This window comes from Vicugna pacos, chromosome 7 (genome assembly GCF_048564905.1).
Source record: "Vicugna pacos chromosome 7, VicPac4, whole genome shotgun sequence".
In the NCBI taxonomy this organism is placed as follows: domain Eukaryota; kingdom Metazoa; phylum Chordata; class Mammalia; order Artiodactyla; family Camelidae; genus Vicugna; species Vicugna pacos.
In genome coordinates, this window is record NC_132993.1 from 24690425 (window position 1) to 24712195 (window position 21771).

At 37.7% G+C, this 21771-nt stretch overlaps 1 protein-coding gene across 2 annotated transcripts in view; it reads left to right on the plus strand.

Annotated features, from left to right (window-relative positions):
* The window catches only part of NDUFA5 (NADH:ubiquinone oxidoreductase subunit A5), a 205417-nt gene that overhangs the window by 178125 nt on the left and 5521 nt on the right, over positions 1-21771 (plus strand). Inside the window, exons 1-4 of one of the 2 annotated variants that reach the window (XM_006202241.4) lie at positions 12310-12413; positions 12712-12756; positions 16035-16151; positions 20910-20975. In XM_006202241.4, the coding sequence (XP_006202303.2) occupies positions 12393-12413; positions 12712-12756; positions 16035-16151; positions 20910-20975 (249 nt within the window). In that variant the 5' untranslated portion in view covers positions 12310-12392. Of the gene's footprint in view, positions 1-12309; positions 12414-12711; positions 12757-16034; positions 16152-20909; positions 20976-21771 lie in introns of those variants that run through there. The other variant, XM_072964574.1, reaches the window with a different exon arrangement.

Sequence of the window (21771 nt, forward strand, 5' to 3'; positions counted from 1 at the left end):
TTGCTGTCTGATCAGGTTATGCATGTTTTTTCCTCTGTGTCCTGTTCACACTGTCACCTGTCTCACACTGCATTGCCACTCCCCATTTCTGCCTGTAGAGGTCCTTCTGCTCCTCTAAGACCCAGCTTAAATCTTCCTTCTCCATCTCTAAGAAGTTCTTCCAATCCTATCAGAGCCCATCTCTTTTTCTCCTTTATTTCTCCTTTATTTATTATGGTGTTTTTTTGTTTGTTTGTTCGCCTCGAACTGTAATCATGTATGTACATTTCTTACATCAGGTTTTTATTTGTAACCTTTGAGGACATGCGGTGTACCACATGGGATTTGCACAACGTTGCATTCAATAAATGTGAATTGAATTGAAGGCCTGGGAACCTAAACAACAGAAAGAGAGACCTGCAGCTTCACCATATGTTTAAGGTCCTCACCTAAACTGAACATCTAAGTAGGAATTTCAGAATACACGGAAAGACAAGCTGGAAGTCTTAAGGCAAATTTGCAATGCATTCTAAAACATAATAGATTTGTTTTTAATAAAGAACTAGTAAATAATTTAATTAGTGTGATTTGCCATAATTAACTCAGCTCTCAAGAGCCGAATGAGTTATAGATTTGCAAACCCCTTGGTACCAGGCAGGTTGGAAACTAGTTCTCAGTTATTTTTAAACTCTCATTTTGGACTATGATTATCTATTAGATTCTCAGGCTGAAGTTAGGCAGAAATTAAGTAGAAGGGAAAAAAACAGAAAGGTCACTCAGGATATTTCTGAGAATATTTATGGCGAATTTATTTTTCATTGACATGAATTGGTGACAAAAAAAGATTTCAGAGAACCTAACTGTTATAACCTCTGTGGTGAATATACAGCAATGCAGAAATTTAACACCAGATATTCATTTAAAAAATAAATCTAAGATCCTTGTTCTTCAATCTTAACCAAGAAGATATTTTCATCTAAGATTTTCTTCAGTTAAGCTTTGAAATTATCAAGGAAAACATGCTGTTACTATGAAATCAATGTATTCCAATATAATTGGTAAAATAAATATGACCCACATTTTTCTGTATTGGATAACACCTACTATAAATACTGTTACTTGATTCTTAACCTTTGGCATATAAAATATCTTACATATAAATTGTGTTATTATAGATTTAGATTAATTAAGAAAAACAAAACTGGATATTTCAGACAGGAAGTAGGAGAAATAAGACTTCATAAGTTTCCAGAAAGCAAGGATTCAGTTGCCTGACTGTCTACAAGAGGGAGGGTAGATTATAGCACAGAAAATTCTTAGCACGCACACACACATTTCACTGAGAAAGAAAAAGGGTGAGGCATTGAACGAAATTATTGTGGTTCACAGCAGTCTCTCGCATTAGCTCAGATGCTAAAAGAGTGTATATAAAAGATGGCAAAGATTCCTATAATATGGATAAATATAAAGACTGGGTGGTGGTTCCTGTGTCTGGGTCTTTCTCACCATGCTGTACTTGCAATAGTCTAGTTAATACACTTCCTGGCTCAGAGCAGGTCCTGCACAATCATTTTGAGTGAATCAATGTACAGTCAACAGCAACATTAAAATTCATATGGAAAATGAAGGTGTTAGATCTTGACCTTAGAAACTGCTGACATGTATAACAAGTCAGCATAAATTCAGATGAGATTTGATACTCACCTATATGAAAAAAAAAAGCTGCTAGAGGATTAATTCAGCCAATAAATGACTTGGGTAACTATGACATACGGATTAGCAGTGATGGAGTTCAGGGCAGGAAGCCCCCAAATGTGCCACTTTGGCATATTGATTATTTTGAATTAAAGTTACATACGAACCAGCTGGTGCAAGAAGGACACGCTGACCCTTCTGTGCTCTCCTGAAAGCCGGAAATGAATCTCCCACGTGAAAGGCGCCCTCCCTGTACCAGGAGGCGGAGAGACATCCTTATCACCAGAGATGTGAAGTTCAGGGCCAAAAAAGCTGTAATCAAAACAAAACTTGTTACTTCTTTATCCATTTACTACACCAAGTCCAAACCTCTTCGTTTTGTCAATTCTTCACAAATTTATTATTTCTTTGTCCAAAAGGTGTAAAAGCTGCCTGCTTTGGTTACTTCTTTGGGCCTCGTATTTCTACAACCTCCTGTACATACGAAATTAAATTTGTTTTTCTTCCCCTTCTGTTAATCCGCCTTGGTTCAATTTAATCATTAGACCAGCCAAAACAATCGAGAGGCTAGAGAAATTGTTCCCATCTTTGACAGTAGAGAATATATATATTTACTGTAAAGCTAATAATAAACGAGATGTAGAAATTAGGGTTATAGAACAGAATGTTTATGTTATATGCCCTGACAACATACAAAGGAGACAATTAACATAAATTTGGGACAGAAAGGAAAAGGAGGTAAGTGATATTGATTGCTGCATCTGGTGTAGCTGAGGGTAAAATGATAAAAAGCAAATGTGACACGTTAGATAACGGAAGTATAAAAATGTTTAACACATGAAGGTGGACACTGAGAAAAGTAGTATTTTTTACTAAAATTGGGTGGGAGAGGGAATGTGGAGGAAGCAAGGAAAAAGGAAAAGGGAACATGATAATTTAATCAATTTTACTAGTGGGAAACCAACAGGTACTGTCTAGGAAAATTGGAAACCAAGAGAGTTTTACAATATTGTGGATATAAAGTTAGCCTTGAAACAAAAAATAAAGTCGTTCTAAATGTCTGAAGAACTACATAAAAAATAAAAACGGACTAACTAGGAAAAGGTACTTTTAAAAACTACAAAACCCAGAGCAACCATATCTGTCATATTAATAAATGAAAATGAGCTCGCTGTTGATTAAGGGAAAGGATCAATTTGACATATTTATGGTGGATTCTTACCTTTATTTCCATATTTTTCTCCCTTGTGTGTCTTAAATAGAGCCCAAGGGAGCTGGGAGTTAATAGAGAAGGATGTAAATCCAATAAAGTCTTCAAGACTGAAATAGAAAAATAAAATAAGTCTTGTGGAGGAAAATGAGACTGGAAGTACTTAAGTACATTATAAACTGCCTGTTACTGGATAAGAAATGAATCCATTCTTCAAGGAAAAAATACTGATACAAGGTCTTTTGAACAAAAGTAGGTTAAAGAACTAACTGCCCAGCTGTAAGAATGAATTGGTAGAGTAAATAGAGATTACTAAAAATAAAGGCATAAAAAATAGTGCAGCCTCAAACCGAAGATGAAAATACGCTTGTGAAAAACAGAGAATAACTAATGCTCAAGCTCGTGAATACTTCTTAGAGCCTGGTTGACTGTTTTCCTTCTGTGATCTTTCAGTCTGAAATTCTGAAGGTAAAAACAAAATATTGGGGTTTTAAAAAAAAGTTTTATGGTTCTCAAATCCAAGTTTCTTCCATCGCTTCTAATCGCTGATGATTCCCTCATTGCCTTAACAATCTATCAACTGCTTTAGGTTTACTTGCAATCAGTACCACTTAGGTACACCTACTTTATGGCTGTCTCTGCAGAAAATGCCATGGGAAAGTAGAATAAGTAAAAATCATGTTTTCATGCTCTCAGAATTAGCAAGGGGAAGCAGAAATCAAACTATTTCTTGTTTGAAATAAGAAATGGGTGAACCTTAGTTAGTGGTGGACAATCCGGATGTCCTTTGACAGGTAAATGGTTAAACAAACAGTGGTATATCTGTAACATGGAATATTACTCAGCAGTATAAAGGAATGAACTGATACATCCAACATTCTAGGTGAATCTTCAGAGAGTTATGCCAAGTGAGAAAAAGTGAATCCCAAATGGTGCATACTATATTTATTCATTTATAGAACATTCTCGAAATGGAGAACAGGTTAATATTTGCCAGGGGCAAAAGGGGGAGTGAATGTGATGGAAGTAGGGGTTGCTATAAAAAGGCAACATGAGAGATCCTTATGGCAGTGGAAGTTTTCTGTATATTGACTGTATAAATGTTAATATCCCTTCAAAAATTAAAAACCAATGCTGGCTAAGTCAAAACTGTTAAGGCTTTCTTTGTATAAATGTAATGAATTGCTCCCAATCTCACTTGACCTTCACTAACCACAGCACATTTTCACCTGCTGTGCTATCGGAGGCTCTCAAAAATTTGTTTTAGTAGGAAATTAAAAATAATTTTATTTCTTAAAAATATAACTTGAAACAAGTATCATTACAACTTATATTGACCTGAATGCCCTGTAACAACGTTTGCAACAGTTAAGGGTTCTTGAACCACCTTCAGGAAATAATGACCTAGTCCAACCATTGTGAGCTTTACAGATGGAGATAGTGGTCAGGATCCAGAGAAGCTGAAGGACCCTCCCAAGCCATAGGGCTGGTAAACAGTGGAGCTCATATTCCTGCTTAGAGTTCTTTTCAGTACGTAATTCTTTTGGGTAGATACCACAAGGGTGGGTATAGGTATTAGAAGAAGTAATGTGTAAATTTCCGTCGGATTGGGAAGTGGGCAGGGCTGAAGAAGTAAAGATATATACGCCGACTTGATTCATCCAAATTAAGAATAGTGGGGGAGAAATTTCTTGGTATCTCCCTTGTATTGTGTCCTCCGCAGAACTAACAGCTAGTTGACTGAAGAACTCTTTAGGGCCAGTCTGCTCAAATCATAATCTGTCAAAGTGGAGTGGTTCAAGCCTCATACCTGCTGGAGAAGCGAGGACATCGAAAGCCAGTTTCTGACTATATCGGGCTTTCCTTGCTCATTCCTAGAATACCCTCCCCTCCAAATAAAGGATGGGCAAGACGCCATCACGTGACTGCTGACATGCGTATTTTACCAGCAGCCCTCTGTGAAAGGGACAGTCTGGGATTGTGAGGATGGTGAGATGGGCTGAAGAAAAATGCTACTGTCTACCACTTAAGTGGACAGTCCCTTAAGGTCTATGGCAATGGTTTAAGCTTTCAGCATGGTCAACAAGGATTTAATTATACCCCATGATAACACACTTTTTCTTAGAGAAAAGCATAATAATAGCAATCACTGCTTACTCCTAATTTCTAATTATCCTAGTTACTCATAGTAAGGCATGTCCTTCACACTCTAGTTCTTGTCTGCATCCTCTTGCTTGTAATTTACCAGAGAAATCAATCATACTTAATATGCTTGCCTCTCAGTTTCCTCAAGAGTCTCCCCACCATGTTCCCTACAACCATCTCAGCCACACTGTGCTTGTAGGATATTATGTCAATTCCACTTAGCTTCCCTTTACCACCTTGTTTACTGGCCTCGCGCTACTGTGGGTGCTGATTCCACATCTTGTTCAACTGGCTTTTTAATAACAGTGTCCACCTTGCTTCAGCCTGTTCCTTTTCCCTGCTACCCTCCTTCCGCCAGGCATTGCCAGTGAAATACTGACTCCCCGTCTCCTTCCTTCTTTTACTGCCCCTTAAGTCGGTCTCATACGTCCTCCAACTATTAAAGATGCATGTGATAATGTTTTAATGTCATATAAGGTCACATAATCAAGGCCCCCTTATTCTGCTAATTACTGTTGTTAGCAATGACTTTTTAAATGGCAGGTTGGTTCTTTTAGGGTCTTAGCTATCCCTGGGCTAGATTTTTTTTCCTGCTGTCTACACGTATCTGAGGTATTTGAGATCAAACTCTTTTGTGTTGTACTGTTTATTAGGTTTCCTACCAAATGAATTTGCCATAACACCTAAAAGAAAGAAAGTTCTTCATCCCCTCAATGGTATAAGGTTGCCAATATCATCATTAATATTATTTCTCTATCACCACCTCCTGGCAAACTGCCTGCATGGTTTACGAAGTCATCTTAACTGGCTTTCTATGGAAAACGAAGGCAATTTTAGATACTTTATAATATCTTTATATTAAAGGATTATGTTGTAATGGGGAAAGGACAAGTTGCCTGAGTGTATGATAAGATCCCTGAGACTTTTTGTTTTTACTACATTGCGTATTATTACATATTATGTATTTTATAATATTGCAAATAAAATTCTTGAACTTTTCTCAAGAACTATCAGGAATGAAAGCTATGCTGATCCTGAAATTCAGATCGAAGGTTTCCATGATTAAAGTATTTACTCAGCTTTTCAGAGCACCTGGATTCATAACCAGGACCCCAACAGAATATTTAAAGGAAGGTTTGAAATTTATACATTAAAAGATATTTTAAAAATTCCACTGTGATTACTTTATAATATCTTCCGTAGTTTTAATCAGAATTTTTGGAGGCCCCTGTCAATTTTTCTTTATCTTTTGTCATCACTGCAGTAGTTCATGTCCATTCCCCCTTCTGTCAGTCCCTAGCATCTTTAAATTTATTCTTTCATTATTCTCTGTTATTACTCTCCAACAGTCTTGCCCAGGGCTACCAGTAAAACGTGACTTTTTTCCAGTTTGCTTTCCTCTGTGGGACTCTTTGGAGTAAGTGGGCTTTGCTGTATTTGAGGGCGAGAGGAAAAAGCAGCTGGAACCACCTGGCAGTCTTTTGTTTTGTGAATATTTAAAAAAAAAATCCCCCTCTGGCCCAATGGTTTTGGTCCTGAAATTTACCAAGGACCTTAGGCTCCCATGCGTCTTAATACAGTGAACCACATTCTTTGGGAAAATGACACGTGGAGTGTCTGTTTGGTACTGGTAGCTGCTGTAGCCCAAAGAGCTTTGCTTTGCTTTGCGTGAGGGTGTTAAACATTGGGTCCTATGACTTTAAATATTCCTTTTTGTTAAACTCTCATTTGTTTGGTTTTGCTATCTTATTCTTTAGTCTGTAATTTGGCTAATATTTATTTGTTGATGCTAAACTTCTGAAACTCATTTTTTTTCCTTTAAAAACATTCTTCAGTATGAATTTTCACTTGCCGTGTTGCTAAAGCCAGAACCCTAGGAGCCATTCTTTCATTTGGTCCTTTCCTTTACCTCTCACGTCCGATCTAGTAGTAGAGCTCTTCAGTTTCATTTTCAGATTTTACAATGCATTGGCCCTCTTCCACTCCCAGCAGGCTTGTTCAAGCCATTATCACTCTTGCTCAGACTACTGCAATCCTCTCCTAACCATTTCTTTGCTCTGCTCTTTCTCTGCTGCATCCCATCCCTCCACCAGTATCAACTGGAGTCGTCTTTTCAAAGTGTTGATCAGATCTCCTCACAGTTTAAACGTATTTAAACATTCCCATGGAACCATCTTTTCAACTCAGTCCCTGCCACCTGTTATTCACGCTTCTAACTCCAGTCATAACTCTGGGCAGGCACTTTCCCTCCTCATACTTTCGTGCCTACTGCTCCCTCTGCCTGGATGCTCTAGCTAGTTTCTGTGTGACTCGATCCTTCTCTTCCTTCCTGTCTCAGAACAAATGTCTTCTTCTCAAAAAGGTCTTCTTGCATCCTTTACTAGGTACCCATCTGTCATAGTGCAGTGTTCATTCCCTTTGGAGAACAATCACATTTGGTCATTTTATTTATTCATTTGTTTACTTATTTACTATGTGTCCAACCACTAGAATGCAGCTCTTTGGTGACTGAGACAGTCAATCTGCTTTACTTACAGACCCTAGCATCTACTGCAGCTTCTCATACAAAGTACATAATCCACATGCATTTGTTTAACAAATGATTGTTCCAGTTTTTCTGCTGTTTATCCAGTTTTCAAAAGTGATCATCTGCTTCATCTCCCATACTGAAGTTCCTTCTCTGCTTTAGCTATGTTGTCTCTCCCCACCCCCATTTTGTCTTGGCTATTTCGTTTCAGTTAATTTGTCATTTTACGTTGGATGAGACAAATTCAAAATATAATATTGACATTTCTGATATATTTTTGCCCTTTTCAACTTGTTTCTTATTTTTAATTTTATCTCCCTATTTCCAAATTCTATTTAGGTACTCATTTTTTAAAATAATTATTGTTTTATTACCATTTTACTCATATATTATTGTTACATGTATGTTAATAAATATTCATTTTAGTCTCATAAAAGTTTAATCTCCTTAAACAAACTTCCTGCCTTTCATCACTTCTTTTCTTGCTTGCTTTTGAATGGGGAGCAGCAGCGTCTGGTACTGGGAAATCCAGCTCGATATGCCCCCATCGACATTGATAGTGTTCAATTCTCCCAGAGGTTCTGCTTTTCAATAGGGATATTTATATTTAACCTCAGTATTAAACTTAATTCAAATCTGGATGGGAGTGTTGGAATAGCCCCCATTTTCACACATTAGGTAAGTCAAATATGTGGAAGCCGATAGGCACTCTGATAAAACTGGGTAATAGCTTTTATCTGAGTTCAGCCCAATTTAGAGTGAGATTCTAAAAACCACCATATCAAAAACACTCAATTATCTGGCTAGACATGTTTTAGAAGTATCCATAACCTAGAGAAAGAAGAAGACAGGAAAAAAAACCAAGTTGTTTTGAACAGGCCTAATATGAATGGAGGCACAAGAGTTGGGTAATATCTGAATGATTAGAATTTTAATATGTCAGTTTGTTCTAAGAATTAACTTGAGCAAAATGATTTTCTTTGTTGCCAAACTGGGAGAGGAAAGAACACTCCTTGAGTAGAGATTACTTTCACCTCTTCTCCCCAACCGTAACAGCTAAGGGGAAACTGACCAAGGCAGTCCGTGTCCCCTCTAGATTTTCAGGAGTGAGCCCATTCTGTCCCCAAAACTGAGATGCTTTCTTCTTTTTCAGTCATTTGGTCTCATGCCTCCTTCAGGTGAAAGTTCCCTCAGCAGAGCTCAAGAGCCTTATGTTCTAGGCAAATATCCTAACTGCATAAATTTGGTAAGATCCAGCCCTTCACAAAAGAGTCTGTGTCATTAAGAAGCAGTACAGGAGGTCCTAACTCTTCCAGTTAATTAACTGGAGAAAAAAAGACTTCCCTTATTAGACAGGCTGGAGGTCCTGCAGGTTAAATTGTGTAACACGCAAACTCCAGATTTTAGCTCTACGTTACCTGGCCTGCTAACTTCATTCGCAGAAGAACTTCCCAACATCTGTCTCCTTCCTGAGAGGATTCCAACAAGGACCCCTCGGGGAACTCTCACCCAACTGAGAATACAGGGCATTTGGTGCCCTGTTACTCACGTTAGGATATTCCCAAATCCCCTTCTGACATCACAGATGCCAGTGTTGATTTCCCTTTGCAGCTAATTCTACCGTCACCAGCCACAGGACACCACTGTCGATCCCACTCCACACAGAGCCCTGCATCTCTGCAAAGGGACTGGCTCAGACACGCACATTTTCCCACCACAGAGGACTCATTAGCTATGCAGTAACTTGGCCAGGGTCAGTTAGGTCTTTTTAGCCATGGTGTCTTTAGTAAATGTGGTAGGGCAGAAGCCTGAACCCAAAGTTACAACCAGTGACAACACATGCATCTTTTATAATCACATGACTCCACATTCTAGAACACACTCCACTATGACGAAAATTCTTAGAATCTGGAGAGGCAGGGAATGAAGACTGTGACCTCATAAACTTCCATTCATCTAAGTTCCAGTGACTATTTCAGCATTATCTGGTTTGAAAAACAAGGATATTTCCTCCCAGGCCTAAAGTAATTTCCTGAATCTAATCTAGGGTTTCTAAATATATATGTCACCTTTGTAGGAGCAAATGGGTGCATTAGATGGTTTGCTTCAAATCAATAGTTTCTTTGTATTTATGTCTGTGTGCACATCCAAGCACAGGTGTCTGTGTGTCTTTAAAATGCCATTAATACATGCATATTTGTTACTGTTACATTTCCTTTGTCCTGAATTGTAATTGTGGAAGATTTCAATACTAGAAGTTGGACATTATGATGGAAGTTATGGTAAAGCCTAATTCTTAGGCAATCTCAGCTGGAAAGATTATATCCCCATGGCTCATGTTTCCAGGGGCAGCTATCCTAAGAGAAGAGAGGAGCATTTACTCAAACTCATGCAACACTCAGTGTTACTTTGTAGGGTTGCTGTAACAAAATACCACCAACTGAGTGGCTGAAACAGCAGAAATAGTATTAGCTCACCCATCTGGAGGCTAGAAGTCCAAGATCAAGGAGGCAGCAGTGTTGGCTTCTTCCAAGGGCTAAAGAGAGAATCCATTGCATGCCTCTCCCCTAACTTCTAGTGGTTTTCTGGAAATCTTTGGTGTTTTTTTTTGCTTGTGGAAACATCATCCCAATCTTTGTGGACTTCATCTTTGCTTGACATTCTCCCTGTGTGCATTTCTTTGTGTCCAAATTTCCCCTTTTAATAAGGACACCAGTCATATTGGACAAGGTCCCACTCCAATGACCTCATCTTAACTGATTACATCTTCAATGACCCTATTTCCATATGTGGCCACATTCTGATGTAGTGGGGGTTAGGACTTCAACATAGGAATTTTGAGGGGGCACAATTCAACCCATCACCCTCAATCACAGGTTTTGCGTATCTTCAACTAACTATTGTAAAATAATCCCTGAAGTGATTATACCAATTCACTCTCACCAGCAGTTTATGAGTATTCCTGTTGCTCCACCTTCTTGCTAACACTTGGAACAGTCGGTCCCTAATTTTTGTCCATAAGATGGCAGTAAAATTATAGTTAATTTGCATTTCCTTGTTTAATAGGAGGGGGTGTTGAGTTCTTTTCATGTTTATTTACTGTCTCTGTTTCCATTTCTGTCAATTATCTATTCATTTCTTTTGACTATTTTTGTGCTGTACTCACTGGAAATATATTAACTGGGTGCCCATTATGTACCAGGTACTCTTTGAGGCACTTGAGATATGGTAAGAAAACATTTCCATCCATATATGGCTTATATTCTAGAAAGGATGATACACAAAAACAATATAAGTAAGATAATTAGATAGTATATTAGAAGGTAATAAGGGCTATGAAGAAAATTGAAGCAGAGGAGAGGGTAAGGTGTGTTTTCATGGTGATTTGCAGTTTTAAATCTCGTGGCCAGGGCGGCCCACATTGAGAAGGTAGTATTGCACAAAGATTTGAAAAAGGTGGGGGAGAGAGCCATATGCCCACCTGGTGGAAGGTTTTCCAAGAAAAGGGTTAAAAGAGCAGCAACCTGAGTAGGGAGAGGGAACAGGATATTAGGTCTGCTCTGAGAGGTGAGGGGCAGAGGGGGCAGCTTTATAGGACACTGTACGCAGATGGAAGGACTTGGGCTTTTACACCTCGAGTGAAAAATCACAAAAGAACTTTGAGCAAAGTATTTTCTAATAGGATTATTATAGCTACTGGGTTGAGAAAATTAATAGCAAGATAAAAATTAATAACAAAATCCCTTGTGTGGTGCTGTGTTCCATGCACTGAGCTGGGCACTAGATATATATTAACTCATTTACAATATTCCAGAGAGAGAGACAAGAATGGAAGCAGGAAGATCTGTTCTGGTTATTAGTTTTTTTTTTTTTTTTTTTTTTTTTACTGATTTATGGAAGTTCCTTATATATTCTAGGCACCACTTATCTTTTGGTGACTATATGCAGTTGCAAATATCTTCTCCCATTCTGTGGGTTATTTTACTATTAAGTTATGCCTTTTCCTATTCATATATATATTCTCAGTTTGTTGTGCTCTTTTCCCATTGACTTTTTAAGGAAATGCCCTTTTTAACTTCAGTCACTCTGCAATTTTTGGTTATATCCTCTTGCCTGCTACCACTGCACTTGGCACAAACCTCTTTTGGAACACTTACCAAATTACCTATTCATGTACGTCTTCGTCATTGGTTCTGTGAAATTCCGGGTTGCAAGTTCCTGTCTTACAAATTATGTCCCAGAAACTAAAACTAATACATAATGGGTGTTCAGGAAATTGTTTTAAAGCTTAAGTGGAAAAAAGCGGTGTGGTCTGGCATCGCTTCTCCTGGGAAAATGAGATAATGGATGATGTGCTTCAGTGAGTGAGATGAAATACTGAACACCGAACTAACCTTTGCTCCTCAGAGATCACTCAGATGAAAGCTCCACGACCACCCTCATTTTACTGCAGACTACGCTGTGGCAGGGATGAATTCGCCAAAGGTTAAGCCGGATGCAGGTTCCTAGAGCGACTATATCGGAGCTTTTTTGTAATTTGGAGTGTTCCCTTCAACCTTTGGGCAAGTCGTTGGCGTGAGAGGGACAAGAACTGAGATCTAAGACCGTCAGAGAATCCTTTCCCCAAGCGCCGGGTTCAGACACTTGTGCACTCACTACGCATGCGTCAACTTTCCCGCTAGGAATGGGCGGGGCAGAGCCTTGGCCCGGGTGGCGAGCCTCAGGAGGCGGGGCCAAACTGTTTCCAAGGTGACGGAGAGGCGGCCTCGGCGGTGGATTGAGCGGGTCTGATAGAGGTTCCCAGAGGGCTGCGCGCCCCGGCTGCTCGGTGCTGTCATGGCGGGCGTGCTGAAGAAGGTGAGCCAGTGGAGGTCACTGACGGAACTTTTGAGACCGTGGGGATGGAGTCAGCGGGTGGGGGGCGCGGGCTTGGCGGTGCTTTTGCGGGACTCATTTTGCTCTGCCCTTAGAGGTAACCAGTTTAGTGGCTCCAATCGGAGAGGCTGGAAAAAAGCTCCGAACGAGAGGCGTTGAGAGACCGGTAGCTGGTTTTCGGCCCAGTTTTAGCCAGGACAGTGGTGATTTTGCTTTTCCTTAGTGTGGCGACGCGTGGAATTATAGTAAACAGTGTGAATCGTGTTTTGTTTTTGAACAGACCATTGGCCTTATGGGATTGGCTGTATGTGAGAGTCCACACGAGGTATGTACCTCTTTTTTTGTTTTTTCATTCCTGAGTTCCCCAGGAAAGCTAGAACCTTCAGACCTTGTTTCTTGAGAGGTTAACGGGATACGGATAGTTTAAGCCCAAAATTACAACTCAGCGTGAGCTCTTGAGACAGGAGCGGTATTTAGTCCTTCGTTTATCCGATGCTACTTTTTTTTTTTCCCCCCTCTATGGTCTCTTTTTCAAACCACTTTTCTTGATTTTTTCCGTGGCATTTTCGTGGCGTCACATGTAGTTTTGTGAGTGCCCTCCCAAATCTGTATCTTCATTTTCCACCCTTTCCTCCCTCCTCACCTTTTCTTAGGTGCTCTAGATTCTATACACTATACACTTCCCATTACCGAAGATACCACTTTAGCGGTTGCTCCCTTTTGTAATCAGTTTTCGCTTCTGGTAGATCTTTCCTGTCAGTATTCAGGCATGCTTCCATCTAAAAAACAAAGCAAACAAAACTTCCCTTGATCCTTCTCCCTCCAATAGTCACGCTATTTCCGTGCTTCCCTTTACAGGTAACTTCAAAGTTATCGATACTTTACCATTCCCTTTTTCTGCTATTCCACTTTGAAGGCTCTCCAATCAGGCTTGGCCAGAACTGCTCTTTTCAAGGTCACCATGCTGCTAAATCCAATGGTCATCTCACGTTTCTCATCTTAATTGACTCAATAGCAACATTTGACTCATTTGGCACTATATCCATCAAGCACTTTAATTCCTGTACTTAAGGAGTTTTCAGTCTCCTGGTGTTTTTTTCCTACTTTTTTTTTTTGCCACATCTTTTTTCTGCCTTATCACTCATATTCCTACTTCTAAATGTTGGAGTTCTTAAGACTTTATTCTTGGGTCTTTTCTCTACTTATACATGCCCTCTCTTGGTGTCTGGACCCAATCTAATGGTTTTAAATACCACCTATTCACTGATAACTCTTGGGTTTCCTTATCAAGCACTGACCTCTCCCTTTATGAAAGTCTTGCATATTTAATTGCTAGTGGACATCTCCACTTGGATGTCAGCAACCCAAACTTAATATCCAAGTTTGAATTCTTGATCTTCTCCCTAAAATCTGCTCTTTGCTCAGGCTTGCTCATCTCAGTTCCATTCTTCTATTCACTCACGTCACAGACCTTGATATCTTTTATTCCTTTCTATTTCTCATACCCCACATTTAATACTTCTGTAAGTTGTCTGGGTTCTACCTTCAAATTATATCTAGATTTTTATTGCCTCCCACCATCTCCTCTGCTACTACCCTATTCTCCTCCACCATCATCACTGCTGTGGATAATTGCTTTCACTTCCTAACTGCCTCTCTGTGCTTGTCACTGCCTCAGTTTGATCTTTTTTCAACCAAATTAGAGTCAGCCTGTGAAAATGTGAGTCAAGTCATGTGAGTCCTTTCCTCAAAACTCCCCAGTGGTTTTCCATTTCATTCTGAATAAGAGTCCTTACAGTGGCTCTCCAGATTCAACAGACTGTATTCTACTGATTTATCTAGTTTGTTGTCTCTCTCTACTAGAATGTAGGTTTCCATCGAGACAGGGTTGTTTTAGTCTTTTGTTCACTGCTAGAACTATGATTAGCACGTGGTGTGTGCTCAGTAACTAATGTTTGCTGTGTTAATGTCTTGTATTCATTATGAGTTCATAATGACTCTAGACTCAGTGTCTAAAACTGAACTCCTGATTTCCCCTTTCTAAATCTGTTTCTTCCTCTGTAGACTATTTTTATTGATGTGTCACAGTCTTTCTACTCCCCAGGCTGGGAATTTGGACGTTATAGTTGATAATTCTCTTACCCTTGTAACTTCATGTTCATTTCAGTGATGAGTTTTGTCGATCCTTTTCTATAACAGCTCTCCATTCTGACCTCTCTTTCTTTTTCCTACTCTTAGTACCACAGTTTAGTCCCTTGCTCTTGTTCATAGAATTGCAGCAAACTTGTTACTGACCTTCTTCTCTGTTTTTCCTTCATCCAATTCATTTAATTCACTTCTGCCAGGTTAATTTTTCTGAAGCATGCATCTAATCACAATTTTTCTGTATCTTTTAACTATCCACAGAATAAAGCCCAGATGCTTTAACCTGACATGTGAAACCACTTACAACCTGACTCCCCTTTTCTCCAACCTGATCTCCTAAGCGTTTCCTGTGTGTCCTGCATTATAGCCATGTGCTGTCCAATAAAAATATAATGCGAGTCATAAATGTAAACCATGTTTGTAGTTTAAAGTTTTCTAGGAATCACTTTTTTAATAAAGAAAAAGTTAATTTACTGAACATATCCAAAATATTACCATTTCAATATATAAATCAATATAAAAATTAACGATATTTTAGTCTTTTTTCATGCTAAATGTTCAAAATTCATTGTGTATCTACACGTAACAGTGCATCTCTGTTCAGACTGGTCACATTTCAAGTGCTCAGTGGTCAGATTTGGCTAGTGGCTACTATATTGAACACAGTTCAAGGAAAGTAGAACTGTGTACTAATTCCTTGATAGTTCCTTTATTTTTTGCCATTTAATTCTTTATATGTATTAATTGTATAAAATTACCTTTTCCAATGTCTTCAAGTGTCCAAGTCCTACCATGCCTCCAGGTCATTCTGAGATGCTGCTTCTTCTATGGAACCTTCTCTGATATCTGCTTCCCCCAAAAAATAATAATGCTAACATTGAAACTTAACGTTTGCTAGATACTGTTCTAAGTTATACAACATCCTATGAAGCAGATATTATTAACATCCCCATTTCAGAACCCAGATCTCTTCCTAGGCTTTTCTAGTGTCATACCCTTTGCTAAAATTAAGAAGAAATGGGGCTAACCCCCCCTACACACACACACACACACACACACAACTCAGATTGTATGTTATCTGACAAGTTCTACATTAGTATAATAAAATACACTCTGTTATGGAGCATCGTATTCAAATATGTAAACAATGTCTAAATATACAAATTACTTTTTAAGGAAAAAAGATTCTTAGAGGCCCTCAAGGTTGATTTTGTTTATTCATATGTATGGTGAGTATATATGAATGAAATTAGGTAGTAGCACCTATAATTTTATTGTATAAACTAAATTAAGCTAAAACAAATTTCAAATTAAATACAGATTAATATAAAATACAAATTAAATACAATTTAAATATAGATACAAATTAAAAAAAATAATCTGTGAGACTTTTTGAAGTATTCCATTAAATCTTTGGTGATATTTTAAGCTGGAAATTTGTATGTTTTGTCTTTTCAGAGGCTAAAAATATTGTACGCAAAGATTCTTGATGTTCTTGGACAAATCCCTAAAAATGCAGCATATAGAAGGTACACAGAACAGATTACAAATGAGAAGTTGAGTATGGTTAAAGCGGTAAGTAGCTGACTTGATTTTGTTTTATTGAATTTATGGTATCCAGTGCAACATTTAACACAAAAATTCAGTTGCTTATTTTTATTCTCATTTCTGTTCTCTTTCCTTCCATGCTTTTTCTTTCATCCTTTCTCCCTTTCATTCACCAAACTCCTGTTTACTGAGTACTTGTAATATGCAAGGCACTACTAAATACAGGAGTGAAAGAATAAGATCAAGTCCTTTCCTTAAGTCAGCATGGTAGCTTTCTTTTACATCTCTTACCTGTCCAGTCCTTTATTGATTGTTTACTTCTTATCTATAGATACATCAATCTTTATCTCTCTTTTCTAGTTTCAGAGTAGAGAAGAATGAAAACAGAAGAAAAAAAAATGTGTGTTGTATTTAGCAACTGTCAGAAATAACAAGAGCTTTGTTGCAGAAAGAAGAGGACTAAGTCTCTTAACTACCAAAAATTATACTGGGCCTTGTTATGGACTGAATGTTTGGGTCCCAACCCCCACATTCCTAAATTGAAGCCCTACCCCCCAGTGTGGAGTAATTAAGGTTAATGAGGTCGTAAGAGTGGTGCCCTGATCCGATAGGATTAATGTCCTTAAGAAGAGACTCTAGAGTGTTCATGTTCTTTGCCATGTGAGGACACAGCATGGTGTCTGTCTGCAAGCCAGGAAGAGAGCTCTCACCAGAAACTGAACCCTGCCACACCTTGATCTTGAACTTTCAGTCTCCAGAACTGTGAGAAAATAAATTTTTGTTCTTTGAGCCACCCAGTCTTTGTATTTTGTTATGGCAGCCCAAGTGGACTCATACAAACATTTTACAGCTTCTGAATCAAAGGCCCTAGGCAGGCACACAGTAGACTGCTGCTAATTCTTTCATACCAAACTATATTGTACTATTGTTAAATCTGCACAGCAGCAGTTATTTTGTGGACTTTTGTAATTATCCAAAAAAGTGGTCATAAACTCCAAAAGTAACTTATACATGCAATAAGTGGTCCTTATATTTTTTCTTTATTAGATTACCAAACTCTAGTCCAAAGAGAATTCTTATACTTTCCTTAAGTGTACAGCAAAACAATGCAGTTTGATTTGGAACTTTTCTTCTTATTCTGACAATTCTGGAGGTAATTTACAGATTACAAGTCTCTAAAGGGGAGAGACTTTTCTTTAAGGAAAATGGGCTTATGCATTTTTTCCCATCACAGAGTAAGAAATTGCCCTTTTTCTTTTCATGAGGTGAATCTCTTAAACTCTGTCTTTTATTCTTTCTCTGCTTTCCTTTTCCATAACCTTGTTCCTCTTTAATCATTTCTTCTATTTTTCTTTTTAGCCTCCCATTTTATTTCATTATCACTTTCAGATAGCCTCAAAATGTATTTAGCTTCTTCTTACCTTAAAAAAGAAGAAGAAAACCTATCTTTATATTTTCCTTTACTTTTGCCCTATTTCTCTCTCTTCTCTCATAGTCAGTGTCACCCAAAGAAGAGTTCATTGTCATTACTTTCACTTAGTAGTTATAAATTTTTTTCTATGACCTGGGCTGTTTTAATTGCCTTATAACTAATTGGTCTGTGTATAGTTCTGTCATATTTCATTATATGCCCCACACTGCCAAGAATTTTCTTTCAATATGTAAATCTAATTGTGGTAAGTTTCTGCTTAAAAACCTTTCTACCGTTTCCTGTTCACTGTTTCTCAAAGGCTGAATTTAAGGACTTACACTGGGCTGGTTGTGTGAAACTCACCCTAGCTACCTTTACTGTGTGGTTTTGACGTACAGCCAGGCTTGGGCACCACTGGCTTATAGTATTCTTATCCTAGTATGGAAGCCCCCCAAAATCTGGCTCTAAATTTTCTTCTCAATATTATCTTGTCATTTCCTGTTTTGTACACTTTACTTTAGTAATACCAGACTGCTGACAGTTATGTGAATTCCATGCAATTTTATTTTTGGTTCCTTTGTATTTTCTCTTCTCTCTCTCTGGAATACCCTTATCTTGTCTGTCTGGCAGTTCTTAGTCTTTAAAACTCATCACTTCCTCTGTGAAGCCTTTTATATCTCCTCTACTAGTCCATAAACTACTTGTGAATTGCATCCATCTTTATATCCCAAGAATCCGGCTTAGTACCTGGCACTTAATAAGGTCCTTGGAAATGTTTGTTTATCCAAAAGGCTAAATATTAATAGTTTTTAAGAACACCAAGCACTATATAATAGCTGTATTGCTCTATCCTGTTTTTGGTAAAATTGTCACAAATTTTTAATCCCCCATAGAGGCATAGAGTCTTCAATGAATATTATAATGATTATAAAATATCTATTTACTAAGCCTAAAATGGAAGTAAAAATAAATATTTGTTCAGATTATACTAGGGAGATAGTAATAGCATATTGGTGAAAAGCATTGGTCTGTGGTCTAAAATTTTCATCTCAGCTCTAATACTTATTTGCTGATTTGGCATATTGCCTATTTTCACTGTCTCAATGTCCTCATCTTTAACTTGGGTATAATAATACCTGCCTTGAACACTTTAATTATTAGGACTGAATGGGTAATACATGCACAGTGCTAACCACAGTTGCAAGCATGTAGTGAGCACTCAGTACATGGTGCCTTATCATGCCATTGGTAAATAACAGTCACATTATTGACTCACCTTAAGTAAGACAAATTTTGAATTATTTTCCCAACATGGGTTTTTTCCTGAGGTTGAAAAGCATGTTGAATATTCCTTGCTTTCTTAACCTTCTCCCCTTCTCCCTCGTGGGTCTCTCATAACAATGACCAGCTTCCCTGTTTTGTTATTGATGTTTGGCTTCAAAACTCAGTCACTTTTGAGTTAAACAGTCTTTCTCGAACATGTTCATCTGCTTTTTTTTTTCCCCTTTCTTTTCCAGCTACTTTATATTTGTTTAAGATGCGTATTGAGTGCCTGTCACATGCCATGTATAGTTCTGGGCATGGAAGCTAGTGCTTACAAGGCAATGAACAAAATGTAAAAATACCTGCTTTGGAGATTACACATTAATGATGAGAGGCAAATAAATAAATAAATAAAATAAGTAAGTGAATAAATAAGTACATTCCATAGTATGTTAGAAGATAGTAAATGCAGTGAGGGAAGTTAAGGAAGAACGACGTGTCCGAGGGTGATGAGGGATGCTACAGAATGAGTTTCCTGTGGCTGCTGGAACAGTTTACCACAGTGCTGGTGACTTAAAACATTCACAATTTATTCTCTTACATTTCTGGAAGCCAGAGTCCAAAATCAGAATCAGGGCCCCAAATCAGGGTGTCGGCAGGCCTGCACTCCCTTTGGAGGCTCTAGGATAGAATTCCTTCCTTGCCTCTCCCAGCTCTGGTGGCTTGTGGCCAAATCACAATCAGTCTCTGCCTCTGTGGTCACATTACTTTCCCCTCTTCTGTGTGTAGTCTCCCTCTGCCTCTATCTTAATGAGGATACCTATAATTGTATTAAGGGCCCACTCAGATAATCTAGGATAATCTCACCATCCCAGGATCCTTGATCACATTTGCAAAGTGTTTGCCATGTAAGGTGGCATTCACAGGTCCCAGGAATTAGTTTATGTATATTTTGTGGGGCATTATTCAGCCTACAACAATATAAATTATCAGAGTGATCCCCGCTAAGAAGATGATGTATGAGTGAAGACTTTGATGGAAGTGAAGGAACAAGCCATACAGATATTTTGGGCCAGCCAGCAGATGCCCTGAGGCAGATGCCAATTCCTGTAGAATATACTCTTCCTCCCTCTTTTGATTCTATTTATAGGCCAAAAACCCTCCCTATTTACATATGCATGTGTATATACAGGGCATGGTTTCTGGCTCTCAAAAAGCTTAGTCTACTACAAAATTAATATGTTGCTGAATATTCTAGGTACCCTATTAACATTTCTTTTTTAAAAACCTTTTATTGAAGAAAAATGTACATAAAGAAATGTGCAGAAATCATAAGTATAGAACTTGAATTTTCACTAAGTAAATCACACGTCAGCACTAATTCAAAAAAGACGACATTTCTAGAATGCCAAAACCCTCTCTTGTTCCCCTGGAGGTTGCTATCCTCCTAGAGGTAACTACTCTTCTGGCCTCTGACACCACAGGTTCATTTTGTGTGGTTTGGAACTTTTTATAAGTGCAATCATCAATATGTATTTGGTTTCTTTTACTTAATAATATGTTTGAGAGAATCTTCTATGTTGTTGCATGTGGTTGTAGTTTGTTCATCCTCATTGCTCTGTAGTAGTCTGTTCTATTAAAATACCATAATTTACTCTGTGTATGGCCATTTGGACTGTTCCTAGTTTGGAGCTGTAATTTGTGCTGCTGTGAGCATTCTTGAACATGTCATTTGGTTAACGTATTATGCATTTCTGTTTGGTATATACCTAGGAGTGGATTTCTAGATCCTAAGAAAGCATTTATTTTTGATGCTAATGCTTAGGGGGAAATACAGGAAATACTAAGCAGATAAAATGTTATTTTAAAATCTGTATTTTAGGAAAACCGAGTTAAGCATCATATTCTTACCCTTGTTAAGCATATCAGTAAACATTTAACACTTTTAAGATGGAAAAGCAATAAAATAATAGATAAAATGACTTTCCACCAAATATTTGGTAAAAATTAGCAAGGGTACAGGGAAAGAAAAGTTAGTTTGTCACAATTAAGTGCTTTTTGTGCTTCTGTGTGTAAATATTTTTTTCTTCTCTTTTTCCCTTAAATTATAGGAACCAGATGTTAAAAAATTAGAAGAGCAACTTCAGGGTGGCCAAATAGAAGAGGTGATTCTTCAGGTAAGAAAAAGTTGAATATTCAGATATTTGGCTTTAAATGTTCAAAGGCACAAGGTATAGAGGTACAAAACTGACATTCCAGAAAGAAAGGAAAACTAAATTTTTAAATTTATATCAACTCATCAAATATAAGACATATAGAAAATACATACTTCTGACATGTGTATGTCATTTATCATTGATTATAATTTGAATTTATGAAGCTTCTGTTGGAAGTTTGGAATTTAATCAGTGTGTTCTTGTTTGCCTTTCCTTAGTTGAAATTAGTAATACAGAATTATTGTTATTGGAATAATTTATGTTTTTAGATACAAATACTTTAATGTATTAAAGGGTTACTATATTTTTAATATAGGAAAACACAGGTCTTTTGGGTCATAAAATTAAAGTGTATTTTTCACTATTGGTTAAATTTTTAAAATATGTTCTTGTATTTCATGTTGTAAATTATTAATGTTTTTGCTCCATCATTTGTTTTTAGTGTTTTTCTTTTATCTTTCATTTTTTTTTTTTAATGAAAGCTATTAACCTTAAATTTTTGCTATCTTGTTTGTTTATTCTTTTTTGGTCTCTTTGCCTTTCGACTTCAGTTGAATATTTTCTCCTTTATGTAGAGGTTTTTAATTTTTTATTTGGTCAAATTGCCCTCCCCTTGTCCACCCCCTTTTCAGTCCCACTCTATCCCAGTATTACAAGTTTAGAATGTCTGCCCCTTATAAGGATCTGATAAATATTCAATTCTGTTTCATTTAATTTTTATTTTTTCACATTTTAAAAAGTGTAACCATTTCTTCTT